At 43.6% G+C, this 18,822-nt stretch overlaps 1 protein-coding gene and 1 long non-coding RNA gene across 3 annotated transcripts; one reads left to right on the forward strand and one right to left on the reverse strand.

Moving 5' to 3' along the window:
* LOC118429559 lies at nt 1–1,091 on the reverse strand. The gene is made up of 3 exons (XR_004832743.1): nt 859–1,091; nt 560–720; nt 1–15 (listed from the first exon to the last, which is right to left on the reverse strand). It is a non-coding gene; the product is annotated as an uncharacterized LOC118429559 (long non-coding RNA).
* Nucleotides 1,092–1,354: 263 nt separating this feature from the next.
* Nucleotides 1,355–6,374, forward strand: LOC118429488 (programmed cell death protein 2-like). Of its 2 annotated transcripts, none has more exons than XM_035839983.1 (8): nt 1,355–1,528; nt 1,762–1,912; nt 2,265–2,431; nt 3,166–3,238; nt 3,454–3,971; nt 4,755–4,868; nt 5,476–5,633; nt 6,099–6,374. In XM_035839983.1, the coding sequence occupies exons 2-8, from the start codon at nt 1,817–1,819 to the stop codon at nt 6,239–6,241; spliced, it is 1,269 nt and encodes a 422-aa protein (XP_035695876.1). In that variant the 5' UTR covers nt 1,355–1,528; nt 1,762–1,816; the 3' UTR covers nt 6,242–6,374. The 2 variants fall into 2 exon arrangements, with proteins under 2 accessions (XP_035695876.1, XP_035695879.1); XM_035839986.1 differs by having other exon boundaries at nt 1,356–1,528; nt 3,166–3,235.
* Nucleotides 6,375–18,822: the final 12,448 nt, after the last annotated feature.

The following is an 18,822-nucleotide window of genomic DNA, read 5'->3' on the forward strand; positions in this document are numbered from 1 at the left end:
CACGTCCAGACATTCCTGTAGAAGGTTACGTACAAAGAAACACATGCATCAGCGGTCTCATCACTGCTGCATCAGACGGGCTCAACGACAGTGTGAATGTGACATACAATTAGAACGGTACGTCTCGTATAATACTGTCAGTCTAATAGACTAGGGTCATTCTGCGCAAATACCCGATACAGATGAGAAGGATCAATTCTAACTACTGACAAAGAAATCCCTACGTAGAAACAAGGAGATTGAATAGGAGATTCAACCTACTTGATCTTGGTAGAAACCTGCTTATCTGGCTTTTAATCAGGTGCAATAGTATTACTTGGGGTTGTTCAGGTCTAGACATCAATACTTTAAAGTTAAACTTGCCAACACGAAGGGACACATCATTAAGTGACATACTGCTATCCTACAATTAAAGATTTGGGTTGAGATGACAGTTTCAGGATTCCCTTTTTCATAATATACATGCTACCAAAATGGCTAATGTTACAAGTCTGGCTTTTACACAATACAATACCTTGTCAAATGTCTGAGAAAGGCCTTGCCGTCGGTCTAGACCTACCGTTTTGAACAACGCGGGTCTTCTCAAGATGCGCCGGAGAGTCCCGTGAGGTCTCCCGAACTTTTCGAAGCACCCGTTGCGACGAGGACCAGGAGTCCTTGTCTAGTCTCTCTTGTCGCTTCCAGACGTTCCAGCGCTAGCGTTCGGTGCGATTCCGGTAGCTGCAACAAACACAAAAGGCTCAATGGTTGTCAAATAGCAAGTGGGAATGTGACATACCATTAGAACTTAAACACCGCTGTTAAAAAATGCATAAAAGGAACTTAAACAAGACTAGCAAAGTGCGTCGGTCTCCGTACCGTTTAAAACGCCGGGGTATTCTTGCAGATGAGGCCGGAGATTCTCCTGACATCTCCTCGGACATTCGGTGGTGAAGAACGTTACGGTGACTTTGTCATTCTCCCTTCCCCCATACCCTCGCTTCCCTTGCCGAGGACAGACATTCCAGCCTACGGTGCCAGCCCGTGGAAAGAAAGGGCTACGGTCTTATTTGGATGAACAGTGGACCGTCAATGACAAGACCATGCTCTCGACAGATGAACAAGGTGTGTACAACACAGGTGCAAAAATTACCGCTGGCCTGTGATTGGTCGAGCAATCAATCATACACAGACGCCATTGGCTGATGCATGGCGACTACTCTGCGATTGGTCCAGTACTAGAATCGTGACCCGTCATTGGTTAGAAAAATGCACTTTCCGCCATTGGCTACCTCTGTTGATGAGATTAATGTTGTACGGAAGCAACGCGACTCGTAGCGCTGTACTTGTTATAGCGATTCATAACAGTACTTAGCGATGTTGTGGAAAAATTATGTCGAACTCAATATCAGGAAACGCTCGGGAGTGAAGGAATCGAAAGAGCAGCTGATTATACAGCTAGATGAATTGTCTGGACTTAACGTTAATCATGCAACGAAACTTGTTGCATAACTCAATTGTGAAAAGCATAAAACAGCTGTGGACAAAGGTAAGATGGCGGTAGATGAAAACATTGTACTTCACTTTCTGTCCTATGACACTCAAATATAACACGTTATATCAAGATAGGCACAATTTTAAAGCCACTAGTGACTAGGGGTGAAATCATTGGTAATAGAGAGGCAAGAAAACACATAGTCTTATCATAAAAGTCTACTCGAGAAGAAAAGTAAGAAGTCTTCTTAAAATTCACAACATTCCAATTTTTGTCCACCTGTTCAGGTGCTCTAACAGGTGTCTGCACCTGTCACGTCGCAAAGTACCCTGGGTAACCAACATGGCGGCGCCCGCGCTGTTAGGCGTGTTGGACGAGCCTGTCCGCGACGAACGGGACATTTCCTCCTTGTTTACGAACAGAGTTGGGGGCAAACCGGTATGTACACCACACGCGTACTTGTTTCCGGGCATCTCTGTAGTTTTCGTACGCTGACAAGCAGTAGAAAGGTCATTTTCTGTGGGTAACTTTACAGATATTTTGCCCCCCTCCCACACTTGTATAATATTGTATTTTACAGACATACGACATAGCATAGTAAATCGTAAGGCATATCATATCTATATGTGTTTTGAGTTAAAACTGTGCGTTAAGTTGGAGCCAGTTAACGTTCGTACTTGAAGATATGAGATCGATATGATTCACTGATCACATTTTAACTCCATGAATTGATAGTATATCATTACCACAACATGCATATGCTGAATCAGTATATTCTGTCCACCTTTAGGGCTGTGCCCCCCTCCCCACCTTCCCAGCGATGCCAATGTGTACCCTGTGTGGCGGCAGACTGACCCTTGTTGTGCAGGTCTACTGTCCCCTGGATGGGTCTCCCTACCATAGGACACTCTATGTCTTCGCCTGCTGTAGGAAGCAGTGCTGGAATAAGTCAGAAAGGTAACTAGTACTAAATTATGTACTGTAAATACCATATTGTACTTTAAATATGTTAAAACCTGTAACGTTAACATGTTAATGTTACTCTGTTGTGGGTTCAAGGCAGGGCTTGAAGTTCAAGCCCTGACAGGCCCGATGTTGTGTCCTTGAGAAAGGCACTTCAACCAAATTAACACACTTCACTCAGTTATACAAACCTTTGGTTAGGGATGTCCTATCAGATAGGGTGTTAAGTGGAGGTGCTGTGTAAATGTTTGAGGAGACCTACATTTGAGTATGTTAAAGAACACACCACACTTATCCTCTCTTCCTCTTCCTTTTGAAGCGACCGCAATCAACATGTTGATTATTCTGTCACTTGTAAGTGAAGGGTCAAGGTCACCGGCCAAGGTTTAGGTTTTCACATAAGTTTGTAGGCCATTGACACAAACGAGTTAATGGTGGTGGCTTCAACAGTCGCTTGTGGTAGTAAATTCCAATCACTGACAGTACGCGGTAAGAAGGAAGCCTTACAGTACAGTGTCTTACAGACAGGTTGTACCAACTGCCGATCAGGAGAGCGTCTCGCTCGGGGTGGGGCAGGAGGAAGGAGAAAGGAGTATGGGTCCTTCCTGAACTAAGTCGATCCAACCTTACACTAAATTTGTCTAAATGGACGTTCTTGGTTGTACACATGTTGGAGAAAAACCTAAGGCTCAACTATCCTCACTTCCTGTTTTTATTTTTACACACAGTTGGTTTGCAGTCAGGCTACAGGTTCCATGTGAAGACCCAAGTTCCCAACATGGAGAGACAGAGGCAGAGGTGGTATTGAACATAATTATTTGTAATGAGCTTAATGCTTCTTAAACAGAATGATCTTCATTTTAGTGTTGAACTCCAAGTTAAGAAATGTAAGCACTGAACATTTCCTGTATTAGGTACATATAGATAAAATGGCACACTGTTAATATTCCCTGTAATATCTATCGGGTCTAAGATTGAAAGAAGAAGAAATTTACTTATATGTGTAATCATCACAGGTTTCTATGGCAACCACAGACTGGTGTGATGATGCAGATGACTGGGGTGATGAAGAGGAGGAGGATGCTGTTACCATAACGACATACACTACAATGATAGAGAAGCCAAGACAGAAGGACAATAATGTGACCTATGAATCTGTCTGCACAGAACAGTTTCAGAACCTTGATATATCCGATCCTCCAGAACTAACTGGTTTTAACGATGAAAATAGTATAATGAATGAAGACAAGCCAGAGGAAGGAATTGCCAACATAGAGAAAGTAGAAAATGTTGTAGCAGAGGATCTACCAGTAGAGGATATAGCAACTTCTTCAATCTCCAAATTATTGAGCTTGAGTGCTGACACAGAAGAACCTTCTCAGGGGGAGATTGTGTTTGAAGCATATTACATCAGTGTGTTCGAGGAGCCTACCAACTTGATGGTAGACTGTGATGATCATGTAAAGAGACTTATGACTGATTACCAACAGAAGGAAGGTGTGAACTTATCAGCTATGGAAGACTCTGTAACAAGGTATTAACATACTACTAGAATTAATCTTTGATACAAAATAGCTGGTGAAACATGATTAGAAAACATTCTTCACACATATCAGGGTTAGACAAGTTTTCAAAAATTCAAAAAGTCCTATCGGGCAAGTACATTAAAAATTTACTTGCCCGAACCAAATTTTCACTTGCCCGAAATTTAAATTACATTTTTCTATGTTTTCACTTTTATAAATTTTCACTTTTGTTAAGAGACCACGTCTAGCGAAATAATAGACGTTAAACGAGGACAGCAACAACAACAAAATCAATGTCTCTACTGGCTTAAAAATGACATGGTCAATATAGGCAGGCATTCAGCCCCATGTGCTGTCACACTCAGTGGTAATTTGAACGGGTCACATCTGGAAATTCTTACTTGCCCGTCGGGTCACATCTGGAAATGGGAAGCACTTCTGCTTGCCCGAACAGCACTTTTAATTTTCCGGAACAATCGGGCTAATGGACTTGTTTATCCCTGCATATAGAGCTTAATATTTATTACACGTCATATTTCTCTTAAAGAAGTACTATTACTTCTAATTAACACAATCATTTACTTTTCATATTACTTTTAGCACTTTATATGACTTAAACTTTGGCTCCTACATCAATGAGATAAAAGTGAAGAGAAGACTTGCACGATTTATTCACATCTTTACACAATCCTCAAAGTAACTAACTCTTCAATTGAGTTTTCTAACCTTTACTTAGTCTGAATTTAATGTACCACAACTAATCATAAACAAGAAATCTGCAACTGTTCTAGTGCAGGAAAGAAAGGTGGAGGAGAGAGTTACGAGAAGTCCACAGCGAGACACGGGGACAAAATCTTTCAGAAGTTTGCCAAGCGGGTGTCTCTCTGTCCTGAGCAGATTCTGAGGTAGGTCACTGTTCCATCTGTTCTAGACGTTAGGAGATCAACTTAAATTGGAGTATTCAAATGTTTGGCATTAATACTTTGCACTAATGTACTAAGCACCTTTGCAGGAGTTACAGTTGCAATTTGCAAATTATTACATGTATATGACTTTTATTACTATTAGAAGATGTATATTTGCTACTAACACCCCATTCCACTGGAATGCTGAACAATTAAACATTTTACAGGCCACTCAATGAGTTTCATAGATAAAGAACAAATCATTTTAAATGACTACATGTACTTCAACTTTGTGCATCATGTACCTATTATAAAATGAAGGATCACACAAAAATCTAATTTTGTTATTCCAAATAGCAATTCTCAAGCAACTGGATATGCTTTTGGAAACAATGAAAAATAACGGATGTTATCTGAAATGTCTCACCATTTCCAAAATTGTATCCAGTTGCTTGAGTAATTGCTATTGGATGTATCTTATTACCTGGATGTCTAACCTGCATCAACATAAATCCACTTTTGGTTGGTCAAAGGTCCCTCCACATTTGCCTTCTAGTGGAACTGGGGTCTATAGAAAAAATGATCAATGTTACATTCAATTTGACAGATACAACAGGAATGGGAAGCCACTTTACATCCAGGACCCAGAAGAAACACTCATGATGCCACCTCCATGTTCAAACTGTGGAGGACAGAGAGACTTTGAACTCCAACTGATGCCAACCATGATCAGTATTCTCAGTACACAAGGTGCAAACAGCAGTGGTAAGGAAGGAGAGATTTTCTATGACTGTGAATATGATGTACTGTAAATGCAGGTGGATTAATGTTCGCGGTTCACGAATTAAAAACCACTGCGAACATTTTCTATCATGGTATGAGATTGCAGTCTATGGTGTTACCGTGAAATTAAAACCACCGCGAAACGTCCTTTTACCCGCTACCGCGAAATTAAATCCCCGCGAACTTAAATGCATTTACATGTATTTGAGCTGATTCCTTGCTAGATGCTGTGTATTTTCAGAAGGCATTTTTCTCAACTTCCCTCGCTCCACCCTTGTGTAAAAATGAGTACCTAACTTCAGATTGGGAGGTAAAAGAAAATGGAAGACTTCCAATATCATACTGTGCCCTAGACCTTACCTTTAACCATCTCTTCTCAACCCTCTAGACCTTACCTTTTACCTTGTTTCCAAGGCTTCACCAACAGATGTGTGCTTTATGTTACAGATCCCATGCTTGAGTTTGGCACAGTGCTGGTGTACACCTGTGTGAGAAGCTGTTGGACACAACAGAGTGTCTCTTGTGTGGAGCATGTAGTGGTGCAGGCAGACCCTTACAACCAGTTCTTCATGCAGAGAACTGAAAATTAAGCTTGCTAGAATGGAAATTAGGGAGAAATATTTATCTATACATGCCATATTTGTAATATTATGTTGTCTTTGTTGAGAAATTTATTTTTAAATCTGTTTTCTTTGAAACAGCATGCATTAATTTGTGCATAACTATGATGATGATTGGTTTATGATGATTGGTTTATTTATTTCAAAATCGAGGATACCTGGCAGCCAAAGGCTGAATTGCGTATCTTCTTACAGGGATCACAATAACAATCATTTAACATTATACATTATACATCTCAAAAACGAACACTTCGGATTGAACTTACAGTACTAAATGCGGAGGAAACGAGTAAACTACTGTAACAGTTTTAAAATTTTGTCGTTACAGATAAAATTGATTAAGAATATATCTCTGCTATGTGTCAACTAGCTATAGCTATAGACGTCATTTCCTGATAGCAAAAGTATCGTATCACACAAAATGGAGAAATACATTGCTCTTGAAGCCGTGGTAATTACTTTACATCATCGTTGAGAAGTCGAACCAAGTAGGGTATAGGGGAGTCCCTGTATCTATTTGTTCTACATTTAACCACTCTGAGTTTGTTAGAGTTTCTGGTGTTTCGTCCATGGAGCTGACCTGTCTTCTGTGGGAGCATGTCTGGGCCCAGTTTCTTTGCGAATTTTCTGCACAAGTCCTCGCGTCTTTGTTGCAGAGTGTGAAGGCCGGTGCGCTCCAGTGCCGCTTCATAGGACGTGTACTGTCCACCCAAGATGGTACGGAGAGCTCTCTTCTGAATTCTTTCCAACCGTGCAGTGTGTTCCTTGGTGAGTCCGGGATGCCATACAGGCACGCAGTATTCTACCACGGGTCTGACATAGGATATGAATACTTGGAGCAAATCATTCACCGTAACATTGAACCTTTTCAGACTTCTAAGCATGAAGAGTCTTCCGTTAGCTTTGGAGATCATTTTTGATACATGCGTATCCCATTTTAAGTTTGACTGTAACCATATTCCCAAAAGACACGAGACTACCACGATCTCCAGCGGGGTGCCATTGATTTTGAGAACTGGAGGGGCAGGCGGAAGCTTCATGAACGAGAAAATCATAACCTTGCACTTGTCTGCATTCAACAGCATGTGGTTTTGACTGGCCCACTGATTAAAGTCATTGAGCTCTTCCTGCATGATAGATGGCGCATCATGTTGTCGCGTCTCTGCCAACGACAGGTCGTCAACAAATTTCCACTCACTGAGGGGAGACTCTCTAACAGCGTCATCAAACACAGCCAGGAAGATGAGGGGCCCAAGAAGTGTTCCCTGTGGAACTGAACAGGACAGCGTCTGCCACATAGAGAGCTCGTTTCGATACCTGACGCGTTGACGGCGGTTGAGCAGGAAGTTAGCTATCCCAAGTCACGTGGCACTCTGAGAGGATTAAGCCACACCCTACCCCCACACACCACTCTGTGTCGCGCGCGGTCCCGGACGGCCACGCCGTAATTGCTCCGGCCTTTTACGCGCGGATGCCACCTCAGATAATCTGGGTTGAAAAGGAAAACTACGAAGGACACGCTTCTAATACGGGAGGATCACCGGACGAATCACCAGTCAAACCCGAGGAGGATTTTCCGTCCCGAAATCCACGGTTCTCCGGGTCAGAATGGGATTCTTTCCGCCCCAGCTGCCGAGGACCCGGCCCGGCCGCCATGCCCCGTACGTCTCGCCAGTAGGACCATAGGCGGTAGGCCAAGGAATTGTCTTTGATTCGCCCGTACACCGTATCGCTGAGCATTGCCGGGGTTGGGGATTACCCGAAGGTCGGGGAAGTCGGCGAAGCCGACCAATCGGCGCAGGAGTTTTTCCACCCGAAGGTCGGCTAAGCCGACCAATCGGCGTAGCCGATTTAGAGCGCGGCGAAGCCGTGCGGCGAGCGAAGCGAGCTAGGTGGGAAAGGCCTTTTCTACTATCGCCGTTTTCTGCAAAATTCTAATATCTAAGTCAAAACTTTCAAGTGAATTATGTTCGTCGAGTTATTTGGAGGCCATTTAACGTACAAAGAGCACATATTAGTCATTTCAAATTAAAATAAACGCCATTGAATTTTAGCCGATTTCCGGGTCACTGCGTTACCAGCAGTACGGCGGCGGCCACACCACGTCGTCGTAAAAAAAACGCATCGGTAGCTAGTATATTTACCAAAACGCTGGCACTAACCACATGTAATCGTTATAATCATTGATGCATTATTCTTGTAGAACGGTCCATACTTAAATAATCGCTAAAATGCCATCTGTTTCACGAGATCTGTATTCCTATTAAAGGAAGTTGGTATTCCTATCTCAGTTCTTACTTTCGGGTTGGCGACGTTACCGATCACGAAAATCAGACGAAAGCAGTGGAAAAAACACGGTCAAAACGTATCTGCAGTGCAGCGTAGCTTTTGTCAGCGTGTTGAAACCCTCAAACTTCTCAAATAGTACCACGAAAACCGACAAGGCGCCTAAACGGGCCCGCCGTACGATCCCACACCACAACACAGATGATCGAAAACACCGGAAGTGGTAACGCACATCAGGGAGATCGGTTGCTTACCCATCCAACATTTAAAGTTAGGGGAAAGGCGGCGCAAAGGATGACGGGAAATACTCGCACTAAGAAGATAGTAATCTTTGACGGGAGCATCTGAGGAGGCATTTCCGGATTGGCGGTACACGGCGGACTACCGTGGCAGACAGCGCGCGGCGGGGTTCCTGTTACTCAACAAAAAACACAATTCCGAGGCCTATTGCCCATGGTAGGACATTCAAGAAGCTACGTCCTTTGCCTGGAAAATTCTGCCGTTTTGACTCTTTTGCGAGGTACCGTATCGTTTCCCAGTTGTTGACAGGACTTCAAATTTATTAACGTTAGATCAGTGACAGTCGTCGGGGAAACTTCAGTCAGCCAAGAGTAGAAAATTCAGTTTTAAACCGTTTGTCATAGTACTGAAATTGTTTCCCAGTTTGGTGGTAAATTTCAAACGAGTATGTCGAGTCATAGTCCACATAATGCTCCGTTTTGTTCATGTTTGCTTTCCCTACCTCATGTACCAAGCCGTTTTCTAGTACTTGCGCAAATTATGCAAGAATTTGATACCACGCCGTGTTGTTTTCTTGCCATCGCAATTTTATGCATAGTCCCACCCGGAGGGAGACCAGGCTGCTGTCCCACCTGGGGCAGGCAGGGCAACATTTAAGTTTCGAATTGGCCACAATTTTTGCAGATCACTTATAGTAAGTTCTGTCAGAGAAAACTCGAAGTACAGTTGATGGTGGTGCAGTTGACAACGATGGAATAAAGGGTATTTTCTAAACCACTTCTGTTTGGAGATTATTTACAGTGCCCACAATCAAACGGGAAACTTGGTTAGGACATTGATTTGGCGGAGTGTTTTTCCAAACAAGAATGTGACGGGCATAATTGGATGAGACTGTCAAACCTCAGACTGACAGATTGTCTGAAGATAATAAATTTGTATGAAACATGCTAGATCGGAGCTGCATGAAATAGCACGTGAGCTTGGGCCGAGCGATTAGGATTCCCGCAAGCTGGAAAGACAGACGGCATTTTCATTTTATGTAGAGAATTGCACATGAGCTTGGACCGGGTGAATGGATTCCCGCAAGCTGGAAATGCAGAGAATATTGTTATGCTGTGACAAATTGCACGTGAGCTTGGGCCGGGCAATTTGGGTTCCCGCAAGCTGGAAATGCAGAGAATATTGTTATGCTGTGACAAATTGCACGTGAGCTTGGGCCGGGCAATTTGGGTTCCCGCAAGCTGGAAGTCCAGAGAATATTTTTTATTTTTATTTTTGTGGAACATTTTACATGAGCTTGGACCGGGTGAGTGGATTCCCGCAAGCTGGAAATGCAGAGAATACTGTTATTTTTTACAAATTACACGTGAGCTTGGGCCGGGCGACTTGGGTTCCCGCAAGCTGGAAGTCCAGAGAATATTTTCTTTATTTTATTTAGTGGAACATCGCACAGGAGCTTGGACCGGGTGAATAGATTCCCGCAAGCTGGAAATGCAGAGAATACTGTTATTTTGTGACAAATTGCACGTGAGCTTGGGCCGGGCGATTTAGGTTCCCGCAAGCTGGAAGTCCAGAGAATATATTTTTATTTTTGTGGAATATTTTACATGAGCTTGGACCGGGTGAGTGGATTCCCGCAAGCTGGAAATGCAGAGAATATCATGTTGTGACAAATTGCACGTGAGCTTGGGCCGAGCGATTTGAGTACCCGCAAGCTGGACATGTAGAGGACATTTTTACTTTTTTTTTTTTTTCGAAAATTGCACATGAGCTTGGGGCGGGTGAATGGATTCCTGCAAGCTGGAAATGCAGAGAATATTATTTTGTGAGAAATTGCATGTGGGCTTGGACCAGTCGATTAGGTTCCCGCAAGCTGGAAGTGCAGACGAATGTCAGTAGAAAGACTGCACGTGAGATGGATAAAGCCGAAGCTGCATCTGTAGCGGAGATGACGGGAAAATTGACACAGAATTCGAGACAGATAACAAGAAGGGTTGACCAGGAATGACCGACGTTACGGTTACGCACATTTTGTAACAAACCCTTACAACCAACTTGGTTCAAGTTTATTTGACATCTTCCTACCCCTATTTGACCTCCCTCGCCTCTCGCTGATTCGTGCCGACTACTGAGTACGGTCAGAGTGAGGTGAGTTTCCAAAACGCACACTTGTTATAATATGTCAGAACACGAAAAGGTAACACTAGTCTGTCTCCTTGATGGGAAGATCTCATCATGCCCCTAAGTGTGGTTGTATAAATTTAAGAAGTTTTTAGACTAACAAAAGAGCACTCACAATAATTTATCACAGAAAGTTGAGAAATGACGCAAGTCAACGATGAACAAGCAAGGTGAATGCAAATGATAAACTCATAAAGGAATGTAATTCCATTAGCCTAACCCACAAGTGGGAAGTACCAGAACATATCACGAGACAGATAAATGATACGAAGAAGATTGCTTGATGATACAACTGTCCGGTGAGGGACAATAGAGGCACACGTGTAAATGTGGTGGAATCCCTCATATTGCACTATTTTGTTTTTTTTTTGCGTCGGCTTTCATTGTACAGCGATGTTGTAAGACAATGAAGTCGGGAAATATGCGTCAACTAGAGCCGAAGAATTGTGGCAAGTAACGCCAAGAACTTTCTTGACACCGACATCACTTTACTCGGAACACGAAACACATTTCATTGATCAATCAGCAGATGAATGGGAAGCCATGTAGGTGACAAGTGACATTAAAGCGATAAACCCAGTACCGACGGTATGTCATGAGCTTGTAGCTATCTCCTGTCGGTGTCTGGGACATTATTATGATAATCCAATTGCCGTGAAGTTGAGAGGAGTCGGTCCGAGGTGGGAAAAAAAATGTCTAACTTATTCATAGCTGATGCGTCTGTGAAGGCTGACACCCAAATTCAAGGATGACACGCAAATTCGTGAAGCGTTTCCGTATTTTTATATCATAGAGTGGAATTTCTTATCGCCAAACAAAGTTGGGGGCGCATCTCCTCTTGATAGTTTTAAAGAACACTTGCAAAAAGGTTGGATGTAACAAAACCAGCTACTGCCACGCCACGTACCTACGAAGCTGGTGGGTTACGCCGACATGTGGATACAGAAGGCATGCCTGTGTCCAGGCTGGATGACAATGTATGATTTTTCAGCAGTATCTGAGCCTGCGCAGTGTTTCTTACGGAAGTGTAATACTTGACAACTATTACCAATATCTGCGGATCGATGGGCAAACTGTAGAAATTGGCCAAGTTAATGGACTAGGGGAGTTAGCCGGCCCTTGGGGTTAGTACACGACCCACGATCAGTATCTGGGCCGGGCAGATATCCTTCTCGGACATGAAAGTCAAGCCATCGAACTACAATTTTTGTTATTGGTCCAAATGTAAGGCAAGTTGTGTATATTTGTAGGTAGACAACTACCTATAAAGTAACTAATACAGGACATATCAATTGAAGACTATACTGTACAATGCTTCATCGTTGAGAGAATGACAAACGCATGAGGATAGAAAAAAAAAAGAAAAAAAAAAGAAGCATCGTCGGGGGGGCGTGTCTGATCTAGGTATAAATCCACATGGTCAAGCTCTGATAGAAATGTCTCTCCCACCCCTCTGCAATTGGAATTATTAATTTGCCAGAAACAGACATGGGCACCAGGTATGGCGGGAACAATGATTGAAGTGAATATGCGGGCTGAGATAACAGTTGTCTGTTTTGATAAGTCCATTTTTCTTCACGACAAGCCTCTACCCATTTCAGCTCAACGGCAAATACGCAATATGGGCAATGGTAACTGTCTGAACATGGAAAGGAAGAAACACCAAAGTTTGTGTAACAGTAGAGTTTAAACGTCGCCAAACTGACCAGGTTCATGCCAAACGTCCGATGGTCCGGACCTTTCGGCGTAGCGGTTAGCTCCTGTTTTGTGATCTGGCGGACCGGATTCGAATCCCGGGAGCCAAGGGTATTTGTTTCTACTCCCCTCTCACAGTCCATGAGGAGAAGGCGCTGACCAAATATGACGAGAATGGTTAGAGATTTGTATCAGGGATTCGCCCTCTTCAACAAGTACTTTTCTTTCACATGAAAAGCTGACTGGCAAAAGCTAGAACAAGCAAGCAGGAACCTCGAGCGAACTGTCGCCTAACAAGATTGGAAAGCTCCTCGTTTTCATTTAGAAGTTGAGAACAGCTGTATAGCGGAGGGCATTTCACAGAACGGAGGTGTCATAGAAGTTCGCGTATAAAACAATGAGATCCCGTCTGTATTTCCCAGTTGCCGTTGTCAGAACAAAACTAAATCACATCCGGTATTCAGAATATGTATAGAATGGTTGGCATCTCTCCATTGTTTTTATCCACCAACGGGTCATCAAAGAATTCGTCACCATGGTCTTGGGCGTCTGTTTAATATCCACAGTGGGAACTCCCTTTGGTGTTGAATCCCTGGACACATCGCGTATCGCCATCAAAGAAAAGTGCCGGTGTCATAACGTTGAGAGATCTTTTGTCGGCCTAAGTTCAGAAGGTCATTTGTTTTACATATAGATTAATCGCCTTCGAGAAAACGGTTATACGACACGGTGTAAATGAATACCTCCCCTGAGGTCACTGACACGGTTTAATGATAACGCAGCAGATATTACATTGGTGGGGAGTTATCATAACACGGATTAACGATCCCATAATGAGGAGTTTTCAACGCCCCAGACTTATAAAAGAAAACACAAGCAATTTGTATATGCGAAAACCACTTATTCACTTCTCGCATTTTGTCAGGTTGACTTGATTTTTGTCACGTGAGCCACGGTTACCACCTTGACTTGAGTGATCTGCTCAACTATTGACATTTCACATTTTAGGGAGAATAACGACAAGGCGAATGACGTTTCGCAGATCTATGTGGTTTCCAGCCAAGAATGGACTCGTCTGAACATACTGCGACGATAAGCCAATGAATTTGTTGTTGAACTTTCGCCCGTGCTGAAGTACCCGGGTGGGGGTTCCGAATGTGACCCAAATAGAGTACTCGGGATCACACCGAGCAGGCGTGGAACAGCCCAGCGGCAAGTTCCGAGCAATGAGGAAGGTACCCGAAGCGGACCGGCCAGCGACTTGTAAGCTCAAGGATTGCGGTAGTGCAGTCCAGCACTGACGTTTTCATGAGCGCAGCAGGTTACCAATATCAGAGGGCTCAGTTTCTTATCCCAATGATTGCCCGTGAGTTGAGGAGTGAATAAAAAGTCGTGGTATCTAAGTTGGGCATGGAACAACGTGACGACCTCAGCGGCAGGTAGGACGCCCTCAGTGCGACGCTAAAATTTCTAGTAGCGATGTGCTTGTTTAACTGATATGGTGACTTTTCATCGCAAAATAGAAACACGGACGATGGGGACTGTCATCTACAATATGTGTCAAACACAAGTGTCTTTTTCAGCGTGGAACAAAATATATTTAGGACTATCCCGATGGACGGAAGGCAAAACGAATAACCACAAGGGAGAGAAATAGCACAACACGGTTAATCGGTGTGGTTTGGAAAAAAAAAAAGTCAAAAATCTTGACTAAAAACTCGAGGGGATGTAACCACAGGTATACAACAGTGACGGACAATACGGCGTATGTTTAGGCCAGGGAGGCTCAACCTTGCACTTTTCCCATAAGGCATGCATAGCATTGGAATAGTATGGACTTCCTTAACCAGAACAAAGCCTAGAAAAAGTAGTTGGGAATTATGCGCACAGGTTTGTCCGGCAGGGCCTAGTTTATCAAAACTCAAGATACCGTGAAGAAAAGGAAATTTCTTCATGGTCCGAAAATCAAAAGCCAGCCTGCGATATGCTAACTACATGGGAGGACATGGGATCCGTTGCTGATTCCACTCGCGGTCATTGGTTTCAGAGTACTAAGTACCTATAATTAACCGACAGGAAACCATCTCTACAGGCAAAGGTATTCAGACTAGATACAAACATTGTATTTTCCAGTTTGCAACGTTAGGGCGGTACATGGTCAATTACAGAGACATGACGGTATTATATGATAATCACCACACAGCACTTTTTGGGTAAGAACAATCATGCTGTGCGACCTACAGGTAAAGCTCAGCATACAAGCTGAGGAGTAGGGTGGGAAACAGTCTAGGTAGCCAAGTGTTGGCAAAGCTTCACACATGCGCACTTATTTCTTCGGTTGATCAGCGGGAGGCGAGGGAGTGTACTTGAAAAGGGGTAGGAAGACAGAGGAAGAAGAATATTGATATTGTAAGTATTGGAAGAAAGGGTATAAGAAAGGAGCTTTAGGGTCGTATGAAAGGGTAAGAGGGTTGGACCCCGTCTTTACTATCCATAACTTAAACCGAACAGAGGCCAAGTGACGCGGGATTTGGTACTATCCCAAGTCACGTGGCACTCTGAGAGGATTAAGCCACACCCTACCCCCACACACCACTCTGTGTCGCGGGGCAGGGGTAGGAAAGGTGAGCCATAGTGCGATGAATGAGTCAGGGCCATAAGGACTTAGAGGTGCCATTAAAAAAAAAAAAAAAAAAAAAAAAAAACTCATCAACCGGACATTTCGTAGTGTGTAAGGTAATAAGTCTAACCCGGCTTCCAAGAAATGCGTTAGCAGCATCTGATGGAGTAGAGTATGGATTACGAGTTGGCATACTAAATAGAATCTGAGGTTACATGTTGCGTTTTAAGAATTGTTTTTACCACTACCAACAGCGCTTTGTGTTCAATTAAGGCGGCCCAGCTGAGATTGGTGGCGAACTCAAGGAAGCTCGCTGCGACTCACGGGAAAAGAAAAAAAAAAAAAAATCTAGCGAGCAGGTGGCATCCGCGCGTACCACTTTGCTTCTGTTCGGGCCCCGGCCTAAGGCCCCGTCTTTACTATCCATAACTTAAACCGAACAGAGGCCAAGTGACGCGGGATTTGGTACTATCCAAGGTATCAGACATGGTCGTGCACCGAGCTGTAGCAATTTGGAAATAGCAATGTTGTGGTCGATCCGATCGAATGCCTTTGAAAAGTCCGTCATAACAAGTGTAGTGATGTTGCCCAGTCTATCAGAGTTTCTCGCCACGTAGTCAGTCAAACTAACCATGTAGTGTGCAGTTGACTTTCCCTTGAGACAGCCATACTGTTGTGGATCAAGTGAGGTTCGGATGTCTTGTAGCAGCCACTTGCTCACGAAAGATTCAGCGACCTTGGCTAATTGTGACGTCAGGGAAACTGGTCGCAGTTTACTGATGCAGGGGGGTTGGCACTTGGGGAGGGGCACAACTATGGCATCCTTCCACTGCTGAGGTACGTACCCCTGTTTAAACGATGTATTTAAAATGTCAGCAACTGGTTGGCTGAATTCATAGGCGAATTCCTTTAACACTCTCGTGCTCAACTGATCAGGGCCCGGCGCTTTCCCAACTTTAAGCTTTTGCAGAATAGGGCACACATCCCAGGGGTGCACCTCTGGCGGTGGGGCCTCGCACGGCAGGTAAGCCGGGAGCTGTGCTGGGTCAAGACTGGGGCGTCCTTGTGCCACTGTTGCAAATTGATCATTTATGTAGTTGGCGATGAAAAGGCTGTCCGCCGACTCGTTATCCGGAATGCTGACAGAAAGTTCTTTGTGCTGCATGTTTAGTAGACCTCGGATTTCCCTGTACCAGCTGGCCGGGTTCTCCTTATGTAGTTTTTCAATCCGGTCGCTGTAATAAGACCTCCGTGCCTTTTTCACCTCGCGGTTTACTTTGTTTCTGAGATACTTCCAAAGTAGAGCTTTACCTTCTTTAAAGGCTTTCTGTCTTCTGAGGATGAGGGCTTTCACCTCTGGATTGATCCATGGCTTGTCTGTAGCGTGCATTTTAATCTGGCGGGTGGGGAAAAACTGTTCAATAGCTTTTCCAATTGTTTCGTAGAAGATGGCTGATTTGATCTCACATGAGGGTTCCTCGTACAGCTCTTGCCACTGATACGAACAAAGCCACTGTCCAAAGGCGCGGATATTTGAGTCTCGCATGGGGCGCACTGTTTTTGTTTTAGTTTCATGGTGTACGTGGTGTGACTTGGGTTTCCACAGAACAATGTTATGGTCACTTAGGCCGAGAGGACTAGTGATTTCTGGTATGTCATAGTATGACTGGAGGTCTGTTATAATAACATCTAGAATAACTTGTCCTCTGGTGGGCATTTCGACCACTTGAGTCAGTCCGTTTCCGCTGCAGATGTCCTTTGTGTCGAGTCTATTGAAGTCGCCCAATAGAACTATCCCTGCTTCTGGGTTTCGCGTTCGTAAGCGATCTGTTTCAGTAAGTAGGTGGCCCACAAGTATGTCCTGGTGACGGGATGCTGGAGGGTTGTATACTGCGCAGATGATCAGTTCAGATATGCCTCTGGGTAGGCGTCTGGGTCTTGCCGATATCCATAAACATTCTAGTTCATGTGGCACACAGGTGTCTTGCACAACTTTGGCTGGGATGGTATCTTTAACATAAAGGGCAACGCCTCCTCCTCGTCGATCCGTGCGGCATTTGGAAAACATGTTGTACCCATCCACAGCAAGGTGTGTCTCTGACATGTCAGGTGTGAACCACGACTCCGTCACGGCTGCAATGTCTATGCTATTGTTCAAAAGAATGGTCTGGAATTCCTCTAATTTGTTTACCAACGATCTGGGGTTGCAAAGTAAGATTGAAGGAGTCTTGGAGGGATACCCTCTCTTCTTCTCATCTCCATTCTTTCTAAGGTTCTGCAGAACTTTCCCCCGAAACGTGGAATGCAATGTGCGCGGGATAAGGTGGCGGTTCCCCAGCACAACAGGTATCTGTCTAGTGATGTTCTTCCCCCCGCGACATCCCCTGGCGTGGAACAGTTTCTTGATCCCGCATTCTGTGATTGACCTTTTCACATTAGTAGACAGTTTCGAGAAAGACATGAATGCCCGAAGGGCCGACGACGAGTAAAACAGTGTGTTTTGAAGGGCCATGTCGAATGACCTGTAGTAACCCGGCTTTTGTCTGAGGTAAACAGATCAGTGAATCTTACTTTTTCTTGTAGTTCTCATGTCGGCGATTGTCGAGTTCCTGTTTTAGTGGTCGAGGTTGACTCGACTATCATATCTATAAGGCCACAGCAAGTAAATTTTATGGATGACATCCGCGCGCTCATTAATTTTCGCCTGATTTCAGAAAAAAAAACAAGAATCTTTTTTCTTCTTTGGAGATGGTCAACATGATGAGAAAGTACCAAAATGGGAAAGTATGTTGTGTTTTAGCCTAATGATTGTACTTGTAGAAGTCACACTAGCGAGGTAGCCATTACTGTAGTTATAGAAGTGAAACCAGCTGAAAGCTGTAAAAGTGGCACCACTATGGAAGTCATGAGTGTAGTTGGCAACTTGGTAAGTAATACTAGTCTACCACACTAGTGTCACTTTAACAACACTAGTTCACTTCTTGAATACAGGAATGAATGATTTGTTGTCAGTGCTACCATGTTTTGTCACTTAAAGTCTTGTTACGACGTTTATGGTGTCTATTTTGAAAATTTAGCCATCTTGTTTTTTTTTACCCATCTTGTTTTTTTTTCGCCCTATCTCATTATTTTTGCAGTCTGCAGAGGATGTCATCCATAAAATTTACTTGCTGTGGCCTAATGTAGATCTTAATTGTAACCCCAATATTTTGAAAAAATACTAATGTGTTTTATACACTGTCAGGTGATATTACCGAAATCGTGTGTCCAAGTGCAGTGGATTATTCTGTATGGGGAGTCAAACACTGGCACAAATATGATACATGTAATTAAGTTTTCATAACTAACTTGCAAGTTGTATACTTCTGCATTGTAAGATGTGCAAGATATATTAAGAAGTGGTGCAATTATCACATGTTTATAGTTGTCATTTTCTTAAGTTCTGGAATTATATAACCATCAATATTTGGTAAGATATAAACTGTGTAAACTGTTCTGATTGAACATCATTTCAAAAGACAACAGAAAA

Source organism: Branchiostoma floridae, chromosome 13, assembly GCF_000003815.2.
Source record: "Branchiostoma floridae strain S238N-H82 chromosome 13, Bfl_VNyyK, whole genome shotgun sequence".
NCBI lineage: Eukaryota > Metazoa > Chordata > Leptocardii > Amphioxiformes > Branchiostomatidae > Branchiostoma > Branchiostoma floridae.

What these genes read in the sequence shown, in the direction of transcription:
- LOC118429488 (XM_035839983.1), top strand. Translation starts at nt 1,817, where the DNA reads ATGGCGGCGCCCGCGCTGTTAGGCGTGTTGGACGAGCCTGTCCGCGAC. An exon ending in GAGAGACAGAGGCAGAGGTG is followed by an intron (nt 3,239 to 3,453) that starts GTATTGAACATA and finishes TAATCATCACAG; the next exon opens with GTTTCTATGGCAACCACAGA. An exon ending in ACAAGGTGCAAACAGCAGTG is followed by an intron (nt 5,634 to 6,098) that starts GTAAGGAAGGAG and finishes TTTATGTTACAG; the next exon opens with ATCCCATGCTTGAGTTTGGC.